Below are 20,025 nucleotides of genomic sequence, written 5' to 3'. Positions count from 1 at the left end.
ATTTCACAACAATCTTAACAAAACAATAAGGATTTCACAAAAATATATAACAGCATGTCATATTCATATTTTAGTACACCAATAAATTAATAAAATATATATTTTTTTTAGTTGAGTTCAAGGTTTACTAAAGTTTGAATTATCATTGCAAGGAAAAAGTGCAATACCAACACAAGAGTGCAAAGCATGACATTTTTACGTAGTCATCACAAGACTTGTCAAACTTCAGGGTCGATCTTTCCAACCTGGAAAGGAAGGGGGCACAATATTTCTCCTCGGTAAACGCCAAAAATATTCCAAGCTTTCGCTAGCTAAAGTCGCTCTCACTTCTACCCTGAAGATGAGAGTGATGTTAGCTCTCGAAAGCTTGGAATCTTCACCTGGTGGATAACCCGACAGAAACTTTTCATCAAAGGAGAAAATGTCTTCAGCAAAATTATTGTTTGAAAGCATTGCAAAAAAGTGCACAAATCCATACGCTGTGCCACATCTGCCCGGTCCATTTCAGATGTCATCAAATATTAGAAAAAATTCAATTATTAGCTCCCTGTACTGTTCAACTGTGTTGTAACCGTGATTTATAACACCACCTGGGTTTATAGGAGGATGGGATGGTTTTCTTTTAACTTTCTTGGTTTGATTGGTTTGAGTTGGTGTTTTAAGTCCACTTTATGCACAGTAAGGCTAATCGGGACTGGACCTACAGTTTAAAGTGGGACCCGAACCACTTGTGCCTCCACCGGGTATCAAACCTGGGACCCCTTGGTTACAAGGCAATGACATTTTAACTTTCTTGTGTGGCAAAGTGGATAAGAATACATGGTATTTCATTAATTTCCTAGGACAGCACTAAATCTATACTTGAGCGTAGCAATGCATAACTAACGCCTTCGGGTACTCATCCTGGACCTTGTTTTGCAAATCTGCTAAATGCCCCGACATAACTGCCGACCCATCATAAGTTTGAACAATAATACATTTATCCTCCAGTTTCTACTTATTGACAATTTTTACATGAACAAATAACCCGTCAGATATACAATCGGCACTCACATCAGTAAAATCAATAAACCCTCCACCTTATGCACAGATCTTAAGACAGTTAACAATTGAGACCTACTGTTAACATTAGATGGTTCGTCTAACATAATTGAAAGAAAGTATGATTTTTCAGTTTATTTAAAAAAATTCACTCACGATATCACTAATTGCGTGTATTAGATCACGTTACAATGATGGAAATAGCACTCGGAAAAATTTTAATCCTGATGACGTCAGAGAAACCCTGCCGTAAACATATCAGCCTTTTATGACCAGAATTTCAAATGGTCATCGGGTGTCTTCCGAGCAGGTGGGAGAGATTCACACATCTTTTGCGATGACTTGGGCCAGCAAACACCATTGCCTTCAATAGGAACCGTAGTGCGAGTGTTGGACACGGGCTCTCATTCCGATGCGCTAACCTTAGCGAATCTCTTGCATATTTCTAGCCATTTTATGGTGTCGCTGGGCTTATTTTGCACAAATATGAGAATATTCTGACTTATTTTTTACTACTTCTCTAAAATATTTAAAATGCAGTATTTTTATTATTTTGCTAAGTCATCGCTGCATCTGCTGATGACCGGATGCTTCGCCTCTGCAACAGAAGTATTTTTAAAATGAACTTGGATACATTGGGGCTATAAAAATGAAACCCGACAAGTTAGAGACAATAAACAATCACACAAGTGTGATGCTCACGAATTGAAACAAAAACATCCGCTAATCAGTAAACTTCTACATCAGCGTGAGTACATCTCAATTCCTGAAAACACAAAGCAATTGGAAAATGATGACGGACAATTTACTCGTCTAACTCCAGGGTACACCGTAAGGTTGAGTTGAGTTGGTGTTTTAAGTCCACTTTATGCACAGTAAGGCTAATCGGAACTGGACCTGCAGTTTAAAGTGGGATCCGAACCACTTGTGCCTCCACCGGGTATCGAACCCGGGACCCCTTGATTACAAGGCGGCGACGCTACCACTGCACCATCGTGGAAGCCCAGGTACACCGTAAGGAAGAGATAGTGTTATGAGAGTACCTTTGAAAATGAATATGAACACATCCTTGTGTGTTTAATCAGAAAAATTCCTAATTTTCCATACCAAATCATTGGGGCAATTAACCTGCTTTAGGGACGTCATTTTCTGCAACTTGCATAGGTGCGTGGTGTAAACCTGTCTCCCAACCCTTTAACTATATTTAAGGTATGAAACACATCTTGAATTATACTGTGCATCCATGCCGAACATTATTCCTTCGTCTTATTTCTGAGATCAGCTGCAATTTCCAAATTACATATTTATTAATAAGTTAAAGTCATTCATCTTCCACGGACCTAAATATGTAACAACTGAAGTAGTGTCATCTTCACTTTCGGTCACGTGGTCACTTTTGTTAGTAACACATACCCACGTGTCCTACCCTTCCTCACTAACCCACTTCCATACAATATCCGTATCTGCTGTATGCTCTATTTTTCTCGCTTTGATATTTTTCTTGTTATGCGTTTAGTCCCCTAAGACTGACGTTAATTTTATAATAGTACGTGGCTTAGAAGTGCAACATAACAACAAAGTTGAGCTTAGAACAAAGATATAGAAATAACATTTAGCTGCATAACATTAACCCATGTGCAATATAGTTCACAGTCTTGCAATCTCGCAGTGAATATCGATGGGGGACACCTGTACCCCATGCGCCTAACAGAGGATTAATGTCTTTACCCTGTTAATGTAGTAAAAAAATGTAAAGTAAAGTGCTCCCCTGTGTATTGCACCATGCCTAGGGTTACCAGATGGCTGTAAGGGAAATGTAGGACATGCTGTCCCAAAATGTAGGACATTACGTCAAAATGTAGGACACAACACATTCTAAATAAATAATACATATTTCTATATAACACGTTAGGAAGTAGTTGAAAAATGACACTTTTCAGTAAAAAAATATTTCCCAACGAATGTTTAAATGCAAAATTTCAAAACTTGCAATCATACTAATCAATGTACCTCTTCCTACTTGATTTAAGTGGTACTTCTCAGAGGAGACAATTTTCAGGTTTAGTCAAACTATATATTGATGTTAGAGTGGACAGTCAAACTCGTTGAAATTATAGGGATCAAAACCAAACATTTTTCAGACTTTATGAAAAAATAATTCTCTCGTGAGTCTGTTGTGCTGAAAGTACTCTCTCAACATTTGAATTATGACCTGTAATGGCAAACAAATATTCAGCAATTACTGTAATTTAAAATGGTTTCATCTTGGGTAGTTTTTAGTTCAATAACAGGGTGTCTACCAAAATAATACATCCAGAAATCTTGACTTTTTCTGGACTTTTCTAGATCCTACTTAGGTAAAGTTGGAAATTAATAATTAAGAAAATAAATATTTATTTAATGAAAATCCCTACCAAAGGGCCAGTTAAGATGAAAACTGAAGCTGAATTTAAGAAGAGAATTAGATCTGCTATTTTGTATTAATGCATCCTGAACTGTGTTTGACAGACAAGCGAGGCTTTGGCGCCTGGACTCACAACCAGTATAATCTTATGTGGGGTTTGTGTCGGTTGTCCTTATATGTTTATGACTATCCATTCATCCATCTTATCTTACCATCATTCATCCACATCTTCGCGATTAGCCAATGGGACAGAAAGAAGTGAAGTAAAATAAACTAAATCAACCAATCAGTAGCAAAAATTTCTTGACCACAAGAATAATTTATTGCCTCTTTAATGACTTCTTGACCTACTTGTTGATTTTTACTTTTTCTTGATTCCATGACTTTCTTGACTGGCAGACACCCTGAATAACTTTGTTCTCTATACTCCTGCTTTACAATTAAATTATATTGCATATTGAATAAGAATGGGCAACACCTTGTTCCATCAGTATAAACCCTAAGGCACGAAATCCTTCTCAGGCATTGAACAGCTATGTTATCAGAAAGTGGTCCCAAGACTTTGTTCATTAATTGCTTCCATTTTCCCGTTTCTTTAATAGCAGGACAAACTTTATTCTTTTTGTGCAATGACTGAATCAAAATAAATGTCACTATTTAGTTTGGAAGCGCAGTCCATAGACTTGTAATTTGCATGACTTTTTTCTGTTACGTATTTTCCTAATTAATATTATGTGACGCTCAAAATGTAGGACATTTATGATATTGTTTAAATTCCTCCCGGACGCCGGACATAAGGCTAAAATGTAGGACATGTCCGGGAAAATCCGGACGTCTGGTAACCCTAACCATGCCATGAAGGTGTACAGGGGGTGTGAAGTTAGGGCCCCACACTTTCTTGATCACGGTCGAAGGTGAAGGTTATGTGATCAGCACCACGCTCATGGCTGCCTTTACACCCCCTCCCCAGAGTTTCCTCCAGGTATCCACATTCTACCATGCTCAAACAGGTGGAAAAAATCCTGGTTCTCCCCGACCGGGGATCGAACCCAGGTTTCTCGCATGGTAGTCAAGACACCCTAATGACTGAACAACCGCATTTGTAGTATTTTCTTATTACAGAAAGATAGAATACAAAAAAAAATATTGAATCTCACCTCTAACATGCTCTAATTCTCCTAATTTCTTCTCCTTGTACAACGCTAGCTGGAAACGATGATCCAACTGTCTCTCCTGAAGCTCTTGTGTTTCGATCAGGTCTTCCAGATTGACTAGTGCTATTTCTACATCATCAAATAGCTCTTCCAATTTGCCTACAACGAAAGTTATTAATTGAAATTTAACACTGCGGCAGTTTCCATAAGAAAATAAATAATTACTGGAATGAGCTCACAGACACATTCTTATTTTTTTAAAAAAACATTAAAATAGCCTATCTTTTTATTGTGAGGATGAGGATGAGTGATGATATGATGAACAGACTGGATTGATTGATTTGGTGTTTTAAGTCCACTTTATGCACAGTAAGGCTAATCGGGACTGGACCTATAGTTTAAAGTGGAATCCGAACCACTATGTGACTCCACCAGGTATCGAACCCAGGACCCCTTGATTACAAGGTGACAATGCTACCACTGCACCTTCGGGAAGGGCCCAATGAACGGACTGGGCACTCACCAAGAACACCCATGATCACAACAGTACTTGAAATTGGAAACTTTGGTGGCAAGATCTGAAGTTAACCACTTAACATGTGCAGCCCCAGAGCCAGACCGACAGAGCAACATTTCTGAAACATGTTGTAATTGTAAAGGGTGTTTCATAAAGTGCGCAGTTCTTAAAAATGCAATAACTCAGCCAAAATTGCATGAAAGTTGACATTTTTATTTTTATTATTTTACACATTCACTACGATTTAATAATTGAAAAGTGAAAAGTGTCCGGCATTTGCCCGTATGCGATTTAAAAGTGAAAAATGATGTCTGGCATATGTCCACCTCTGTTTTGTAAGCAGGCAGTAACTCGATCTGTGAAGTTCACCATGATTCTTGTGCAGACGTCTCTGTTGATTGAACTAATTACCCATTGGAATATCGGTATCCTCAGTGCAACAAATAATGAAAGAAGACCTTCATATGCACCCTCAAGGTTCAGTTGACTTCGCAGGGCTAACATTCACACTGTCTTGCACTACTGCAATGTTTTCATCTGTGCGACGACTACGTTTTCGCCCAGGAGAATTTATGGTTGCAACTAACCCGGATATCTCGAATTTCTTCACCAACCTCCTAACTGTTGTTGCAGGTGGGCATTGTTACATCCGAAGATCGCGCGAAGATTACGAACTGTCTGTGCACCTCCCCGTTTCTGTAATGTGTTTTCAAGATAACAACGCGTTGCTCGATAGTGAACCGCTCCATGGCAACTGAACTGAACAAATGCCAACAAATTGCTCAAGTAATAATCGGAGTGATCAGAGATTACGAAAATGATAAAAACAGTGTTGCCAACCTTAAAACAAAAAAAATTACAAGCGATTTAAAAACTGCGCACATTATGAAACACCCTTTATAATATGTATATATGTAGCAAGTTAATATAGCATCCAATACCAACAACCAAACAACGTATTTAACAACTACTTCTGGGGAGCTGTAACACACCAATTCCCCCAATCAACAGATACCTCTTCCACTGGAATAGGGAGCATGCCTATAGTATTTATTTTTCACAATTCACAATGGATATTTTCATGTACAGGTTTATTCAAAAAAATATTTCTCTTGTAGTCTACGGTTATTACAAGCATAAAAACACAGTTTTTCGTTGTGACGTTTCAGGAGAACACACGCTCCCTTCATCAGACATTTATTTTTAGCAATGCATACATACAAGAAAAAAATATTATTGAAAAAAGATGACATAAAATATAGTCTCAAGTTCTTGTAAAATAAACCACATTCAATCAATTAATATAACCACCCAATTATCATAACTCCTTGTTACACACAATTATTTCTGACATACCACCACACCACACAAATATCGCCACTCACAAGTCACGACACATGGAACACAAACACTAATGTTGGAGCCATATTGCCAAATACCTGTTCATCTTCTACGAACTTCATCTGATTAGAATGCAGCATACACTATGGGGTGAAAGGTGTCACTGTACGAGCATCCTGCCAAGAAAGCGGGTGACAGTAGGGACTGTGGTCAGCGGAAACCAATCACGTCAGCGAGCCAGTCACCTCTGTTACCAAAGCTCGTAGCACCCCTGTTGAAAGGGTCAATGGCCTTTATATCTTATGCAGGGTTGCTACGATTTTTTGATTATGAAATTCCCTGACATTTCCAGGTTTTCCAGTTCAAAAATGAATTTTTCCAGACATGTTAATCATCATGATTTTTGCTTTTGAACCTTGTGTTTTTCAAGTAAATATATAAATCCATTCATTATTATGAATATTCATTTTCACAACTTCTTTTAAAGCAAATTTCTTTCTACATGCACAAAAACACCTGAAAATTCAAAAATAATGTAAAATTACCATCGGCATCAAATGTGTTGGGGGCTATAATCACTTGCATCTAGCCTTCAGGCTAAGGTAACAGAGGTACATTATTTCACCATAACATTTCCAGGATCTAAAAACAACAGAAAGAGTTCCAGCAGATTTATAGTGTCGTAGTAAATGCTGCTTTTTGTTTACATTTATGAGTACACAGCATTAGTAGAAATTTTTGTTGCATATAGGAATTCTATAGGAAATGCCAACAAGACTAAGATCCATAAAATAATAAACGATGATAAACTCTTTTTCACCAACCATTCCGAAATTATGATCACATTTTCAATGTACTTTAGTTATCAATCACATATCTGGACTACAAGTTTTACTTCGAAATTCTTTCTAAAATCTAGTATAAAAGTAAAAATTTATTACCGATATTTGAAGGAGCCATAGTTTTGCACAAGTTCGATACCCGGTGGAGGAACATAGTGGTTTGGATCCCACTATAAACTTAAACTGTAGGTCCAGTCCCAATTAGCCTTACTGTGCACAAAGTGGACTTAAAACACCAACTCAACAACATAATTTTGCACAAGATTGATAATCATAAGAATGAAAGGAACAAGTTTCTGAACTGAATCTTTTTTGGGAGTGGAATCACAACAACTGAATCGAGAAGTGGAAATGAACCGCTTGTTCATTTTGCAACTTTTTCTCATGCAGACTCCAAAATGCATGTAAATTCCACACAATCTCCAAATTCCCTGATTTTTCCCTGACAAGCCAAATACCCTGACATTTCCCTGTTTTCCAGATGCTAACAACACTGCGTTAATGTGGTTCAAAATTAAATGCATGGAAGGTTTGTCTGTTGTTGTGTTAGGGTGTGTACCGCTTGCAGGAGTTTTTCAGCATGGAAGACGAACACGGTGGTTAACGTTCAAAAGTAAATAAAGTACCGTGTGAAGAATTTTTGCAATGTGGAAAGAACTTCTGTGGTGAAGCAGAAGGCATGAGCGCTTCGGCAATAACATCCATGTGAGTAGTGAGAATCTCGTAGAGTTATACCTATTGCCCCACACCATACTTTACTATAAATTACATACAGAGTATGTTTCTGCACACACTCAATTATCTGCTTACCAATTTCCTCCATCAGCTCTTGCACACTTGCCAACAGCTGAGGAACGGATGCGAGGGACTGGCATATATTACCAATATCTCTCCACTGCTTTTCAAAACTTTGGTGTAGGTGTCCTATCCTATCGTCCACTTCCTATTAAATGCACAAAATTTGAGACCACAGAAAAGAGCATGTCAAAGTACATTTTAGCAGATCACACCATGAGACACCCAAAATGACATGAAATATTCCTAAAACATGGTCACATAAAATTCAAAACTTATTCGGTAACACTTTACTATAGGGGTGACGGATTTCTTACTTTTTACAGGAGAAAGTACTTACGCAAATCATTTTCTGTAGCGTTGTGGAAGTTCGTGAATGTAGTTTTGATCCATTTTAATGTTGTTTTCTGCGAAAATCTCTGTCCGACACGCTGTTTCTGCTGCCGCCATTTGCTTTCTGCACGAGAGCACAATGTTCTGTGTGTTAGATGACGTAAACCCCGCAGACAGTGTTTCAAACTCGCAGTGTTTTCACTATAACATCACATGTCGAGTATTTTTAATTTTTTTTTACATTTTATTAACTATGCTTATCTAACCTAACCTAACCTTACGGAAAATGTTTTGTGGGGCTAACGTGAATGGTTTGTAGGGCTAACATCAATGATTTGCTAGGTATTAGCATAATTTCAAATCTGGGCACGAAAGTAGGTATTTTCTGGTGAACAAGGTTGCAACACTGCATAAATCGACAAAACACTCACACAATGCATGATGAACCAGTACGCTATCGCCATAATGTGTGTTACAGAATCGAAATAACCATCAACAGTAAGTACTCGTAAATGTAAGAAATAGACATTATTTTCGTTAGAAATTCATTATTTCACCTAAAGAAATTTTCTGCAATGCAGAATAGTATGTTAGCAATGTAAAAAAGTGCAAAATAAATGATTTATAGGTGTCACCCCTATAGTAAAGTAGTACCACTTATTCATCAGTACAATATATGTTTTATAATACAAAGTACAGTAGATATATTAAACTCTGACAGCCCTCTAGGGTTCTGGGCATGCCAAGGAGCTTTCCATTGGGTGACCTGAGGTCAGCAAACTGAATTCCATCATCGCTGCTCTCCAGCTTTGGAGGCCAGTCTCCACTACAATTAATTCATGCGTCATGGTTTTTATAAAGTAAATGTCTAAATACACAGTATACGGGGGTGCCAAAAAAATATATACACACTTTAAAAGTTGATAACTTACATAATTCTCTGACCATTTTATGTTTAATCAATTTGAAATAATTGGTGAGCTCAAACTAAACTTTGAATGTGCTGTTTTGTGAGTGATACTTGGCAAGATATGCCACACAGATGGATGGATTGGAGGAAGGGCTGCAGAAGAATACTCTCTGCCTCTGAAAACAGACAAAAGATGACCAATTGAAGGCAGCGATTAAACGAGAAAACGTAAAAATTCCGAACGAAATAATTCTTGATGTTGGCGATTCCATTTCTTTGCGTTTCCAGCAGTGCCTGGAACAGAACGGTCATCAGTTTGAAAACAGATATTGACAAGGGGAAATTATTCATGTCTGTAGGTTTTTTTTAAATTTTGAAAACGAACTGTATCTTAACATAGTAATTCAAAGTATGTACACATTTTTTTGGCATCCCCTGTATATTTTTCAAAAGCATTACAATCACCTGGTCACATACATTAATTAAGGATGTGAGAGAACCATTCATGTCTCCCAAGGAACACTCCCAGTTTTATAATGGATTAGTGGAACATCGGTTATTTGTATCAGTAAACTTTTGATCAGTAATTTATTGGTATTAGCAAAAAATGCATATCAGGTCACTTTCTGATACCAAAAACAAAACCAATTGAAGAATAAAAATGACATCATCGTGCAAATACTTAAGGACTAAGATTACAGGATCTTGTGTGGGTATTCAAACTGTATTACACTGCACAAAATAAACTTCTGGACACATCATATATATATATATAGAACTAATTTGACAAACAGAAGTTTACTAATGGACACATAAAATCAATCTGAAAGGCAAAAAAAGTATTTGAAGTTGTAATTAATAGTACTTATTAGATGTAATAATTATTCCAAGGAAGCAGGAGCATATTCTAGTGTCCGCATGTGCTTCATTCGGACTCCGTGATCAAATAAGACTATTTTACCAGATATTTTAAATTTTATCAAGTTCCCTTAGATTTCCAGGTTCTTTGCATTTTACAGGTGTGTGTGAACCTTGTTCATAGTTTGTCATATGCATGCACCATGTCTAATGAAGACTATGTGCAGGACATTTATGCCCAGACCAGGACTCAGGGTCCACTACTGTTATGTTCAAATAGCTCCCCAGTTGTCCTCACAATGCTAGGTCAACACTGAAAATTTAGAGCTGCCACCAGAAATAGAACCAGAGACCACTCACATCAAAGGTGAGAGTGCTAACAAGGCATGGTGCGATCCTGAACAGTCGGGAAATTCCAAATGGTTATGTTTAAAAGTGGTTAATTCTCGATGTTTTCTGCATTGTAAACGTCTGAAACCTCTCAGAAAGTGTTAGTGTTTATTCCAGAAATGAATTAAAAAAAAAAAAAAAGGCATGTAGAATTTGAGATTTTCACAGCGTCAGGAAATTTTGAACATTTCCAGTTTCAAAAAAATTCTTATTTGGTTGGGAAATTGCCATTTTTTTCCCATTCCGAAAATCAGAATGTAAAAATATTCCCTTCTTGACCAAAAAAAAATATCTCAAACACACCCTAGTGGTAACAATTAGGCTCTGTGGGAGCTCAATATCTTGGTAGGACACACGAAGCAGTAAATACAGGTACTAAGATTCCATACACTAACAATTACATTAACAACACTTGCCTCTGCTTTATTTGCATTTTCTTCAGCAAGCTGATGGAGTTCTTTCCATTCTGATTGGAATTTGTGCAACAAGTCTGCTCCAGCATTATAATTCACTTTGCCACTCTGAAATCTGGAGCGTCTTGGAACATCATTGACCGATAAGCCCCTAAAACTAAACACAAAATAATGCCATTACTAAAAATATGAAAAAAGATATGAAGGATATTTAAATGACAGCATGGTACAAATACAGATGAAATATTAGTGACCATAATACAAGATGCTTTAAAAAAAAAAAAAAAAAAAAGAGGCCAATCAATTATATCGAACCAGAAAAGAAGTGTAGCAACACTCTATTATTGGTTACAAACATGTACATCATATCACTTTTGCACTTTTGCTAATGTGGAACATGCTTCTTTACACCCTCTGCATAGAAGTTAACCACGTTGGAGTTCGGTCAATTCAGCACTGCCATTTTCAACACCCAGTTTCTTCAAATCCTTGAGATGCAAGCCAATAGTGTCTAGGTGCAAAGTCTAGACTATACAAGGAGTGATCAAAAAGTTCCCATCCAAACCTCTGAATCACCAGGACGGTGAGGGCAACAGTGTGTGGTCCAGGTCATGGATAAGAACAGTTCCTGAGCTCCATGTTCCACGTCGTCTGTTTTGTACGGCACGTCTGTGATGTGATTGTTTTTTTCCGGCTCCATCAAATCAATCAAAAGCACACCTTGTTGGTCCCAGGAAACAACTGCCATGTCTTTTCAAGCAAATTCCATTTGCTTGAACTTTCTTGCTTTTGCTGGATGTGAACGCATGACTCTGTACTCTTCCTCCACACATTCCACTCGGACCACACACTTCACAAAATTCTCAGTGATTTCCGACTGTATTGTGACCTTTGCATTATGAAATCAAATCACAGACTGTACTTCTCAACTGGCGGTATTGTGTATGACTATAGAAAATATGATTGCTGGATCGCCAATAGACCAGTTGATGATACTGTGCAGGCATAATCTGATCACACTGTTGCCAGTCACTTTTTACAAATAATTCAGCCCTTTGTTTAAAATGCAGCTTGTGCAATTCTGTACGATGAAACTCGGCAAAATACACAAACTGCTCTCAGGTACAGGGATAGTGTTAGGCAAAGAGGATGCTTCACAGCACAGAGGATTAAAACCTCATTATTGCAGTAGACAAAACGAAAGGATTTATTCTTTATTTATTGCGATTATAATGCAAACAGGATTAGTACAAAGGGGAGAATTTTGCTTTGACGATGACTTGACTCAACTAAAATGCATAAACCCAATGCGTGGCTATCGGCATGCCTATGGTCACATAGGTTTAGCTTGCATCCCGAACTACCACACCAAGAGATATGCAATAATAACTGAGCCAATGTTTGCTCTTTAGCCTTTTATTCCAAATTAATCCTTAGGCTAGCTTTATTTCTTAACGTTGAATGATTGGAGTATTGTGCATAGCATCAATGCATGGCCATCGGCATACCTATGGTCACATAGGCTTAGCTTGCGGCCTGAACTACATACCAAGATGTATACACAACACCGAGGAGTTATTTTTAAGTTAAAAATCTTCCACGGTCTGTGGCGAATGTGTGTTATTTCTTAAGCGATACCTCGTTTTCATACTATTTCAAGAACACAGATTCAAATACAGATGAATCACTTACTATCTACAAAAAGATGCTACCAACAAAACTGACATCTACACATGTTTAGACATACAAATTCACATAGTGCACTCTCGCAAATATAAAGATACATTGAACTACTCATAATAGAGCATAAAGTACAATAAATATTAAACAAAATATATACATTACAAACAAGGTGCAATCCTAATAACACAAAAATTAAGCTTTCTTTCATATATTAGTGACATATTTTAAAGTTGTGACGGCACAAAAATATGGATCATATCAATGTTATGTCAAGTATATAACTGGCTAAATGCTGCTTTGCCATATCTCCACTTTACATCTGAAATAAGTTAATGACATTATCATGTTCTGCACATGTCAATGTGCCACATTCTGAAGCCATGTATCTGAATATCATGTGGTAGGAGAATAGTCTGTAGTGAAATATTAGCTAGTTGCATAATATATAGTTACAGACAAATTCAAGCTTAAATTGTGGATTTAATCATCGTTTTTATTGTAAAAGTGTTCTGTGTCATTACAAGACAGTAAATTTATTGAAACGTAAGTTAATATTAAATAATCTTGTGATTTAGAAGATAAATCAGTGTTAAAATCTAGATAGCATGGAAGGCTCTGGGCCATCCAGATAAAGTTTCCTGATTGTAAGAAATTCAACAAATTTCAGTCAAGTGAGGGAAATGTCTAGCGAGGAAATTATTAATCAAAACAGAGAGGACGTCCAAATGGAGATGAATGAAATAGTGGAAGTAAAAAAGGATAAGTCTTCAAATAAAGACGGAGAAAATACGGATGTTGAATCGGTTGCTAAGCAACCAAAAAGTCAGAACACACCAAAAATTTTCAAAGCAAACGTATTAGAGCGTACAATGCAATCAAAGGATAATATAAATAAAAATAACTTATACTATCCTGGGCACGATGGCCCATACATTGTTCTTGTTGAAGGCGTGGAACACAATGTTGGTAGCTTTAGTGCTATTATGTTAGGTAGTCACTCAAGAGAAGCTAGAATTAAGGTAAATTATGTTAAGGCATCGGGTCCTAATCGTGCAAAGGTTTACTTTTTAACATCCAATGATGCAAATGACTTTTACTTGAACAAAGAGTTTCAGAAGAGGTATAAGGTAAATGTCAAAATCCCGAAGAGTGGGATTAATATATGGGTTACCATTACATATAAATTCAGAAGAAGTACAAGATGAAGCAGAGGCTGAGAGAAATATTCCAATAATCAAAATGGAAAGAATGAAGAAGAAGATTTATCAAGAAAATGGGGAATTTGTGTTTAAACCGACCAAATTGATCCGCTTAACGTTTCAATCACAAAGGTTGCCCTCGCATGTAAAGCTACTCAGTAACATATTTCAGGTACAACCTAAAATAAAATCTGTGATGCAGTGCAGGAATTGTTTCAGTTTCTCTCATACAAAGGATGTTTGTAAGTTCAAAGCGATATGTCCAAGGTGCGGTGATTATGAACATGATGATATATGTGCTGCAGCATCTAAATGCATAAATTGCTCAGGAAATCATATTGCAACTGAGAGGTCGTGCAGTAAGTGGGAAGAGGAGAGAGAAATTCAGAAGGTGATAGCATATGAGGGTTGTTCATATCAAGAAGCAAAGAGAAAAGTTAGTTCTAGTAGTTCATTTATGACCAAAAGAGACGATTATTCTTATGCAAACATACTACAAGATTTCCCAGTGTTAAAATCAACTAAAGCAGAGTCTTTCTTTGTACAAGCTCCAAATTCAGCAATTACAACAGGTAACAGATATGAGGTACAGGCCACTCTAAGAGATGAGGAATCAGGGACATCAAGAACTTATATTCTTGGAAATCTTCTCAACCTCAACTTTACAACATGAACAATAATTATGCTGATCGAAGACTTGGGAAGATATTTAAAAGTAAAGAAGTTATGATAAATAAAGGTATGCAAAATCTAAAGTCGTGTGACAAACCCAAAACGAACAAGAAAGACCAGATTATATTTCACTAAATTCCCAAAGCACTCCAACGTCAGTGACAACAACGGAAAAACGAAAATTACGGACTAGCATCCCACAATATGAATCTCAAAAGCAAATAATGATTAGTTTATTACAAGTTATGGCGAAACTAACGTCGAACATAACTGTGAATGATAATCTTCAGAGAATTAAAAATATTCTAGTTGATTGTGCAAATATTACTTCACAGTAATTGAAGAGCTTGAATCATATGAAGATGCTCAACATTAAATATAATAATCAGTAAGTTATCACATGCAAAATATGTTTTTGTTTGTGCAATGGAATGTATGCTTGTTTCCTTCAAGAAAACTTGAACTCATGAAACTGATAGAAGAGCATCATCCTCTCATTATGTGTGTGTGACGTATGGGGGGATGGAAGAGTTTCAAGTGAAATAAAAAATTATCACGCAGTACTTAATAATCAAAAAGGCGGAAAAGGAGTGGGTATATTTGTACATGAAAGTCTGGCATTCAAACCCGTATCATTTAATCCCAATTTAGTGATTCTTCGAGAATATCGGGTGGAAGTAGTGGGAATACAAGTGCAAATTTTGAATAAAATATTTACCGTTATCTCGATCTATATACCATTTTCCTATACATCGCAAAAAATTGCAGTGAAGCATTTAAGGTCTATGATTAGTTTATTCAAGACTCCATTAATCATAACTGGAGATTTCAATTGCCACTACCCACTGTGGGGTCGACAGGCAGCAGATAAGTTGGGTCGAACTGTTGTTGAATGGATAGAGGCAGAGCAGTTAACTATAATAAATGATGGTTCACCTACTCATATGCCTAGAACTGGAAGTAATCCATCATCTATAGACTTAACATTAATTCAGAAAAGTATTGTGCAGACTTTACATGGGAGGCCGATATGGACTTGAGAACAAGCGATCATTATCCATGTTATTTTTATCTGGCTTATTGCCATGCAAAAAACGAAAGAATATTAACTATTCGTAAAGTAAGTAGAGTAAGCTAATTGGTCTAATTATACTAAACTTTTAAATATTTATTTCTCAGAGAATGATGGATTAAAACCTGATAATATTACATATGAGGAGTTTGTAAAAATCATTTCAGCTGCGATGGACTTGAGCTGTCCCAGGGTGATAAAAAGTAGTCAGCAACACTTCCCAAAGATATACTGGTGGACAGAAGAGTGTGCTGAAGCAAAACTACATAGAGTCGAATTAGCAAGAATATACTCACGTCAACCAAATCCGGAGAACTGGATAGCATTTAGACGCTCTGTGGCCAAATCAAAGAGATTATGCATAAATGCAAAAAGAAAATCATGGAAATTATTTTGTGAAAATTTACACCCAGGCATGAAATTAGTATATGTGTGGAAAAAGTTTAGGTCGCTCAAAAATCCTCGTGCAGCAAATGTAGTCCCTTTGAAATCACATTGGAAGACTGAATTTATTCAGAAACTCATACCTACAGTGCCAGACGGAGTAATTGAAATACCAAATGAATTATGTAGTTACACATCAAAACTACGTTCGGCGAAAGGTTTTGCAACTCCAATTTCAAAAGAGGAAATCTATGAAATCAAATGCAACAGTAAAGAATCTGCTCCAAGGATGGATGGAATTACTTAATAGGTGATTAATCAGATTAATCCAGATGTAGCGTTAACGGCGATGTGCAGAATTTTTAATAAATTCTTAAATAATGGAAAAGTACCAGAAGATTGGTCCAAACAGTTGAGTATTCCAATTTTAAAAACAGGCAAGGACCCTGAAGTAGGTAAATCATATAGACCTATAGCTTTGATGTCAGTTATAGGAAAGATATTTGAGAAACTGATACAAAAAAAAATAGAAAGGTTTTTAGAAAGCCAAAACATATTTCAGTTCGAACAAATAGGATTTCGAAAGGGATTAGGATGCCAAGACGGATTAATCACTCTTTCCTCGTATATTTTTGACTCACTGAAAAGAAACAGAATTGTATTAGCTGCATTCTTAGATGTAAGTGCAGCTTATGATAATGTAGATATTAATATCCTAATCCAAACAATACAACAGCTAAAAATACCTCACAACTATGTTTTGATATTATGGAAGTTACTGAGTAAGAGATCTGTATAGTTCCACTTTTTCAGTGAAAGTAGAGGACCGTATTCAGCCTGCAAAGGGTTACCTCAAGGAAATCCTTTAAGTCCTTTGTTATTCAACATATATATGATTGGGATGAAAAGGAAATTAATTCCAACAGTCAATTATCTTCAACATGCAGATGATATCTGTATCTATATGTCCACGACACAAATTCATACGGATTTTCCTGTTTTAGAGGAACAAATATTGGAAGTGCAAAAGTGGCTTGGAAGTAAAAAACTCTCGACTTCAATGGAAAAATCTAATATTACAATTTTTAGTAAAAAGGGAACACCTCCAATAGTTCACTCAATGTCTCGAAAAACAAGAATTCCCATTACATCAAGAGTAAAATATTTAGGTCTCATCTTGGATGAAAAACTAACTTGGAAGGACCAAATTAAAGCAAGTCAAATCAGAAAAAGTGTTTAAATTGTTCAAAGCAATAGCAAATACTCAGTGGGGATGTCATCCTCGAGTTATGCTTTTATTTTACAAGAATTATTTTCGGCTTATGATAGATTATTCTCTATTGGCAATGTGTAACTTGACAGAAGGAAAATTGAATTCCATTGATGTCATACAAAGGAAATTCTTGAGACGATGTTTAGGCGTTATGAACAGCACTCCAAATGTAGTAGTATACATGGAAGTGGGTGAATGTTCCATTTGATGTAGACAGAAGATGTTAGCAGCAAATATGCTCTTCAAAGTGAAATCATATTGTGAGCACCCTTTCAACAATGTACTAACAAATATGATACACTCACATGAAACAAGAAAAATAACAAACAGAAAAGCTGCTATGTGGATAGAATTGTATAATTCGTTTTGTCAAGAATACCAGGATGTTCTACAGATGCGTTCACGGCCTGTTTTTTCATTAGATTATCCTCAACAGTCTGGATAATATTCATTTCCCTCGTTATTCGCACATATCGGAATATTTTACTCAATGGCCAAGTTTTTATTTCATATACACAGATGGATCTAAAAGTGAGTCAGGAGTTGGATGTGCAGTGTACGATCCACAACATAAAACAGATCTATTATTTCGGCTTCCACAAGACTGTTCAATATTTACAGCAGAATCTTACGAAAATTACCAAGCTTTAATATATGTCCAAAAATTAAATTTACGAAAGTTCTTAATACTTACTGACTCGCAAAATGTATTACAGGCTCTTAAATCTTCTTACAAGAGTCTTTACAAATTATCCCCTTATATTATAAATTGCATACAATTAGTTCAATCAATACAAAAATCTGGAAAAACCATTGAGTTTTCTTGGGTTAAAGCTCATAGCAATATTACAGGAAATTCTCATGTAGATGAATGTGCAAAGAAAGCAGTGCGTCTTCCAAATATTACGAACTTATCATTATACTATTCGGATCTTCTCCCTAGAGTAAAGAAGAAAATTTTGAATGGATGGTTTGATTGGTGTCGAAATGAACTTACAACAGTTGGAGAATCATACAGAACATTTGCTGAATTCAAAACAGAAAAAAACCATGGTTTCATCATGTAAGTGCTACAAGAAATGTAATTGTATTAATTAATAGAGAACAGGCCATTTGTGTACTAGGCAACATTTATCCAAAATTGGAATAACGAACAATAAGAAATGTGAATGTGGCTGGGAAAGTGCAGATGCACAACATATAATACTGGAATGCTCAAAATATAATAGAGAGAGAAATATCTTGTATAAAACTTTAAATAATCTAAAGGTTCAGTTTCCAACAAATTTGTTAAGTTTAGTTGTTAATCCAGATGTGCGGATTGGTTAGTTTGTTATCATTTTTAAGGAAGTGTAACATACAATTGTAAAAGGCAAAGTGTTCTTTTTTTAAAAAGAAAAAAAAATCTAATATCTGTAAAATAGGGGGGAAGGACCTGATAATTTTAATGTGAAACAATTGTGTACATTTTATATGTGTATTGTTATGGACAAAAAAATGGCATAAAAGCTGTTAGGTTCCAAATAAAGGAATGAATGAATGAATATAATGTGGTATGAATTATTATTATTATTATTTATTATCTCAATAGGGTTACAATTAAGCCATATAACATTTCATTTTGAACAATATTAATACAAATAATGACTTGATGCCCTATGTAGTAAAAAATATAAAAAAGCTACATCTAAGGAAAATGTGATGAATTTACATGAGTGTTGTATAGTAGCAATGAAATAAAGAAAGTTTGAGAGTTATACAAATTTAGAAGAAAGGAATAGTGTATAGGTGTGTAGGTTTGGATATGAGAATATATGGAATTACTATTCGAAGTACAGGGATGAAAATTTTAAAATATATGTGTGTGGTGGGAATAATAAAATGTTTGCGTAAATCATGTAATGTATTCCATATCAACATAAGTCGAACTTCATCAGCTCTCTTGAAGAGTTAGTTAGTGCAGATGGACAAGATGACAAAATAGTATTCAGTCGGCAATATGCCAAATGGAGAAACATAAAGTAAATATAACAAGCAACTAATGTTTATGATAAAAATGGACTAAATGTAGCATTTTAAAACTAGAAAAAAAATGTCACTCTATGTAATATAAAAAATTAAATTATTAGCCTATAACTAGCAAAACAAACCAAATACAATTTCAATGTCTACATCACCATAGACTCTTAGTTACTCTTGCCCCATTCCTGGGGCAAGAGGACCATCCCGTCTCCTATCAAACATTACTAACATCACAGATTTCATGACCTTCTTAATACATGCTCTGCAGTATGTTCTTTATAAATATGTAAACCATTTTTGAGTACTAGACATTGATTTCTGTAAAAAAAATTAATGTCAAAGAATGAATTATGCTCCTATTACTTTTTTCAGATTTGTTAAAAAAAAATCTGTTGCAACTTCTGACAATTAAAATAGTACCATAATGTAGATGTAGCATGCCACATTTCACAATGAAACATTTGGGGAAAATACAATGTGAGTGATCCACTTACCCCACCTTATCCTACATAAATTGTTCATCTCATAAACCAAAAATGCAGTTCAAATTCATGAGTGCAACAACTTCTGTAACCTACTTTTTTGATATGAAATTCCTGCACAATTACTGTTAATATGACTCAAAGTTTTGGAGGGGGTACAAAATTCAACTTTTAACAATTCAGAAACATAGAAAGCTCTAGACCTCGTTCTAGACTAATTTGAACAGAAAATCTAAAGTT

The 20,025-nt window shown here is 35.8% G+C and overlaps 1 protein-coding gene across 2 annotated transcripts in view; it reads right to left on the bottom strand.

The window, feature by feature from the left end:
* Dysb (dystrobrevin binding protein dysbindin) overlaps positions 1-20,025 on the bottom strand; it is a 36,959-nt gene that overhangs the window by 15,802 nt on the left and 1,132 nt on the right. For both annotated transcript variants that reach the window (XR_014440852.1, XM_083113537.1), the window contains exons 2-4: positions 10,998-11,155; positions 8,110-8,238; positions 4,603-4,758 (exon numbers count right to left, since the gene is read on the bottom strand). Coding sequence is in view for 1 of the 2 variants with exons in the window: in XM_083113537.1 (XP_082969663.1) it covers positions 4,603-4,758; positions 8,110-8,238; positions 10,998-11,155 (443 nt within the window). In the remaining variant the exon portion in view is untranslated. The remainder of the gene's footprint in view (positions 1-4,602; positions 4,759-8,109; positions 8,239-10,997; positions 11,156-20,025) is intronic.

Source organism: Lepisma saccharinum, chromosome 27 (genome assembly GCF_977018435.1).
Source record: "Lepisma saccharinum chromosome 27, izLepSacc3.1, whole genome shotgun sequence".
Taxonomy (NCBI): domain Eukaryota; kingdom Metazoa; phylum Arthropoda; class Insecta; order Zygentoma; family Lepismatidae; genus Lepisma; species Lepisma saccharinum.
This window is presented reverse-complemented; position numbering and strand designations above follow the sequence as displayed.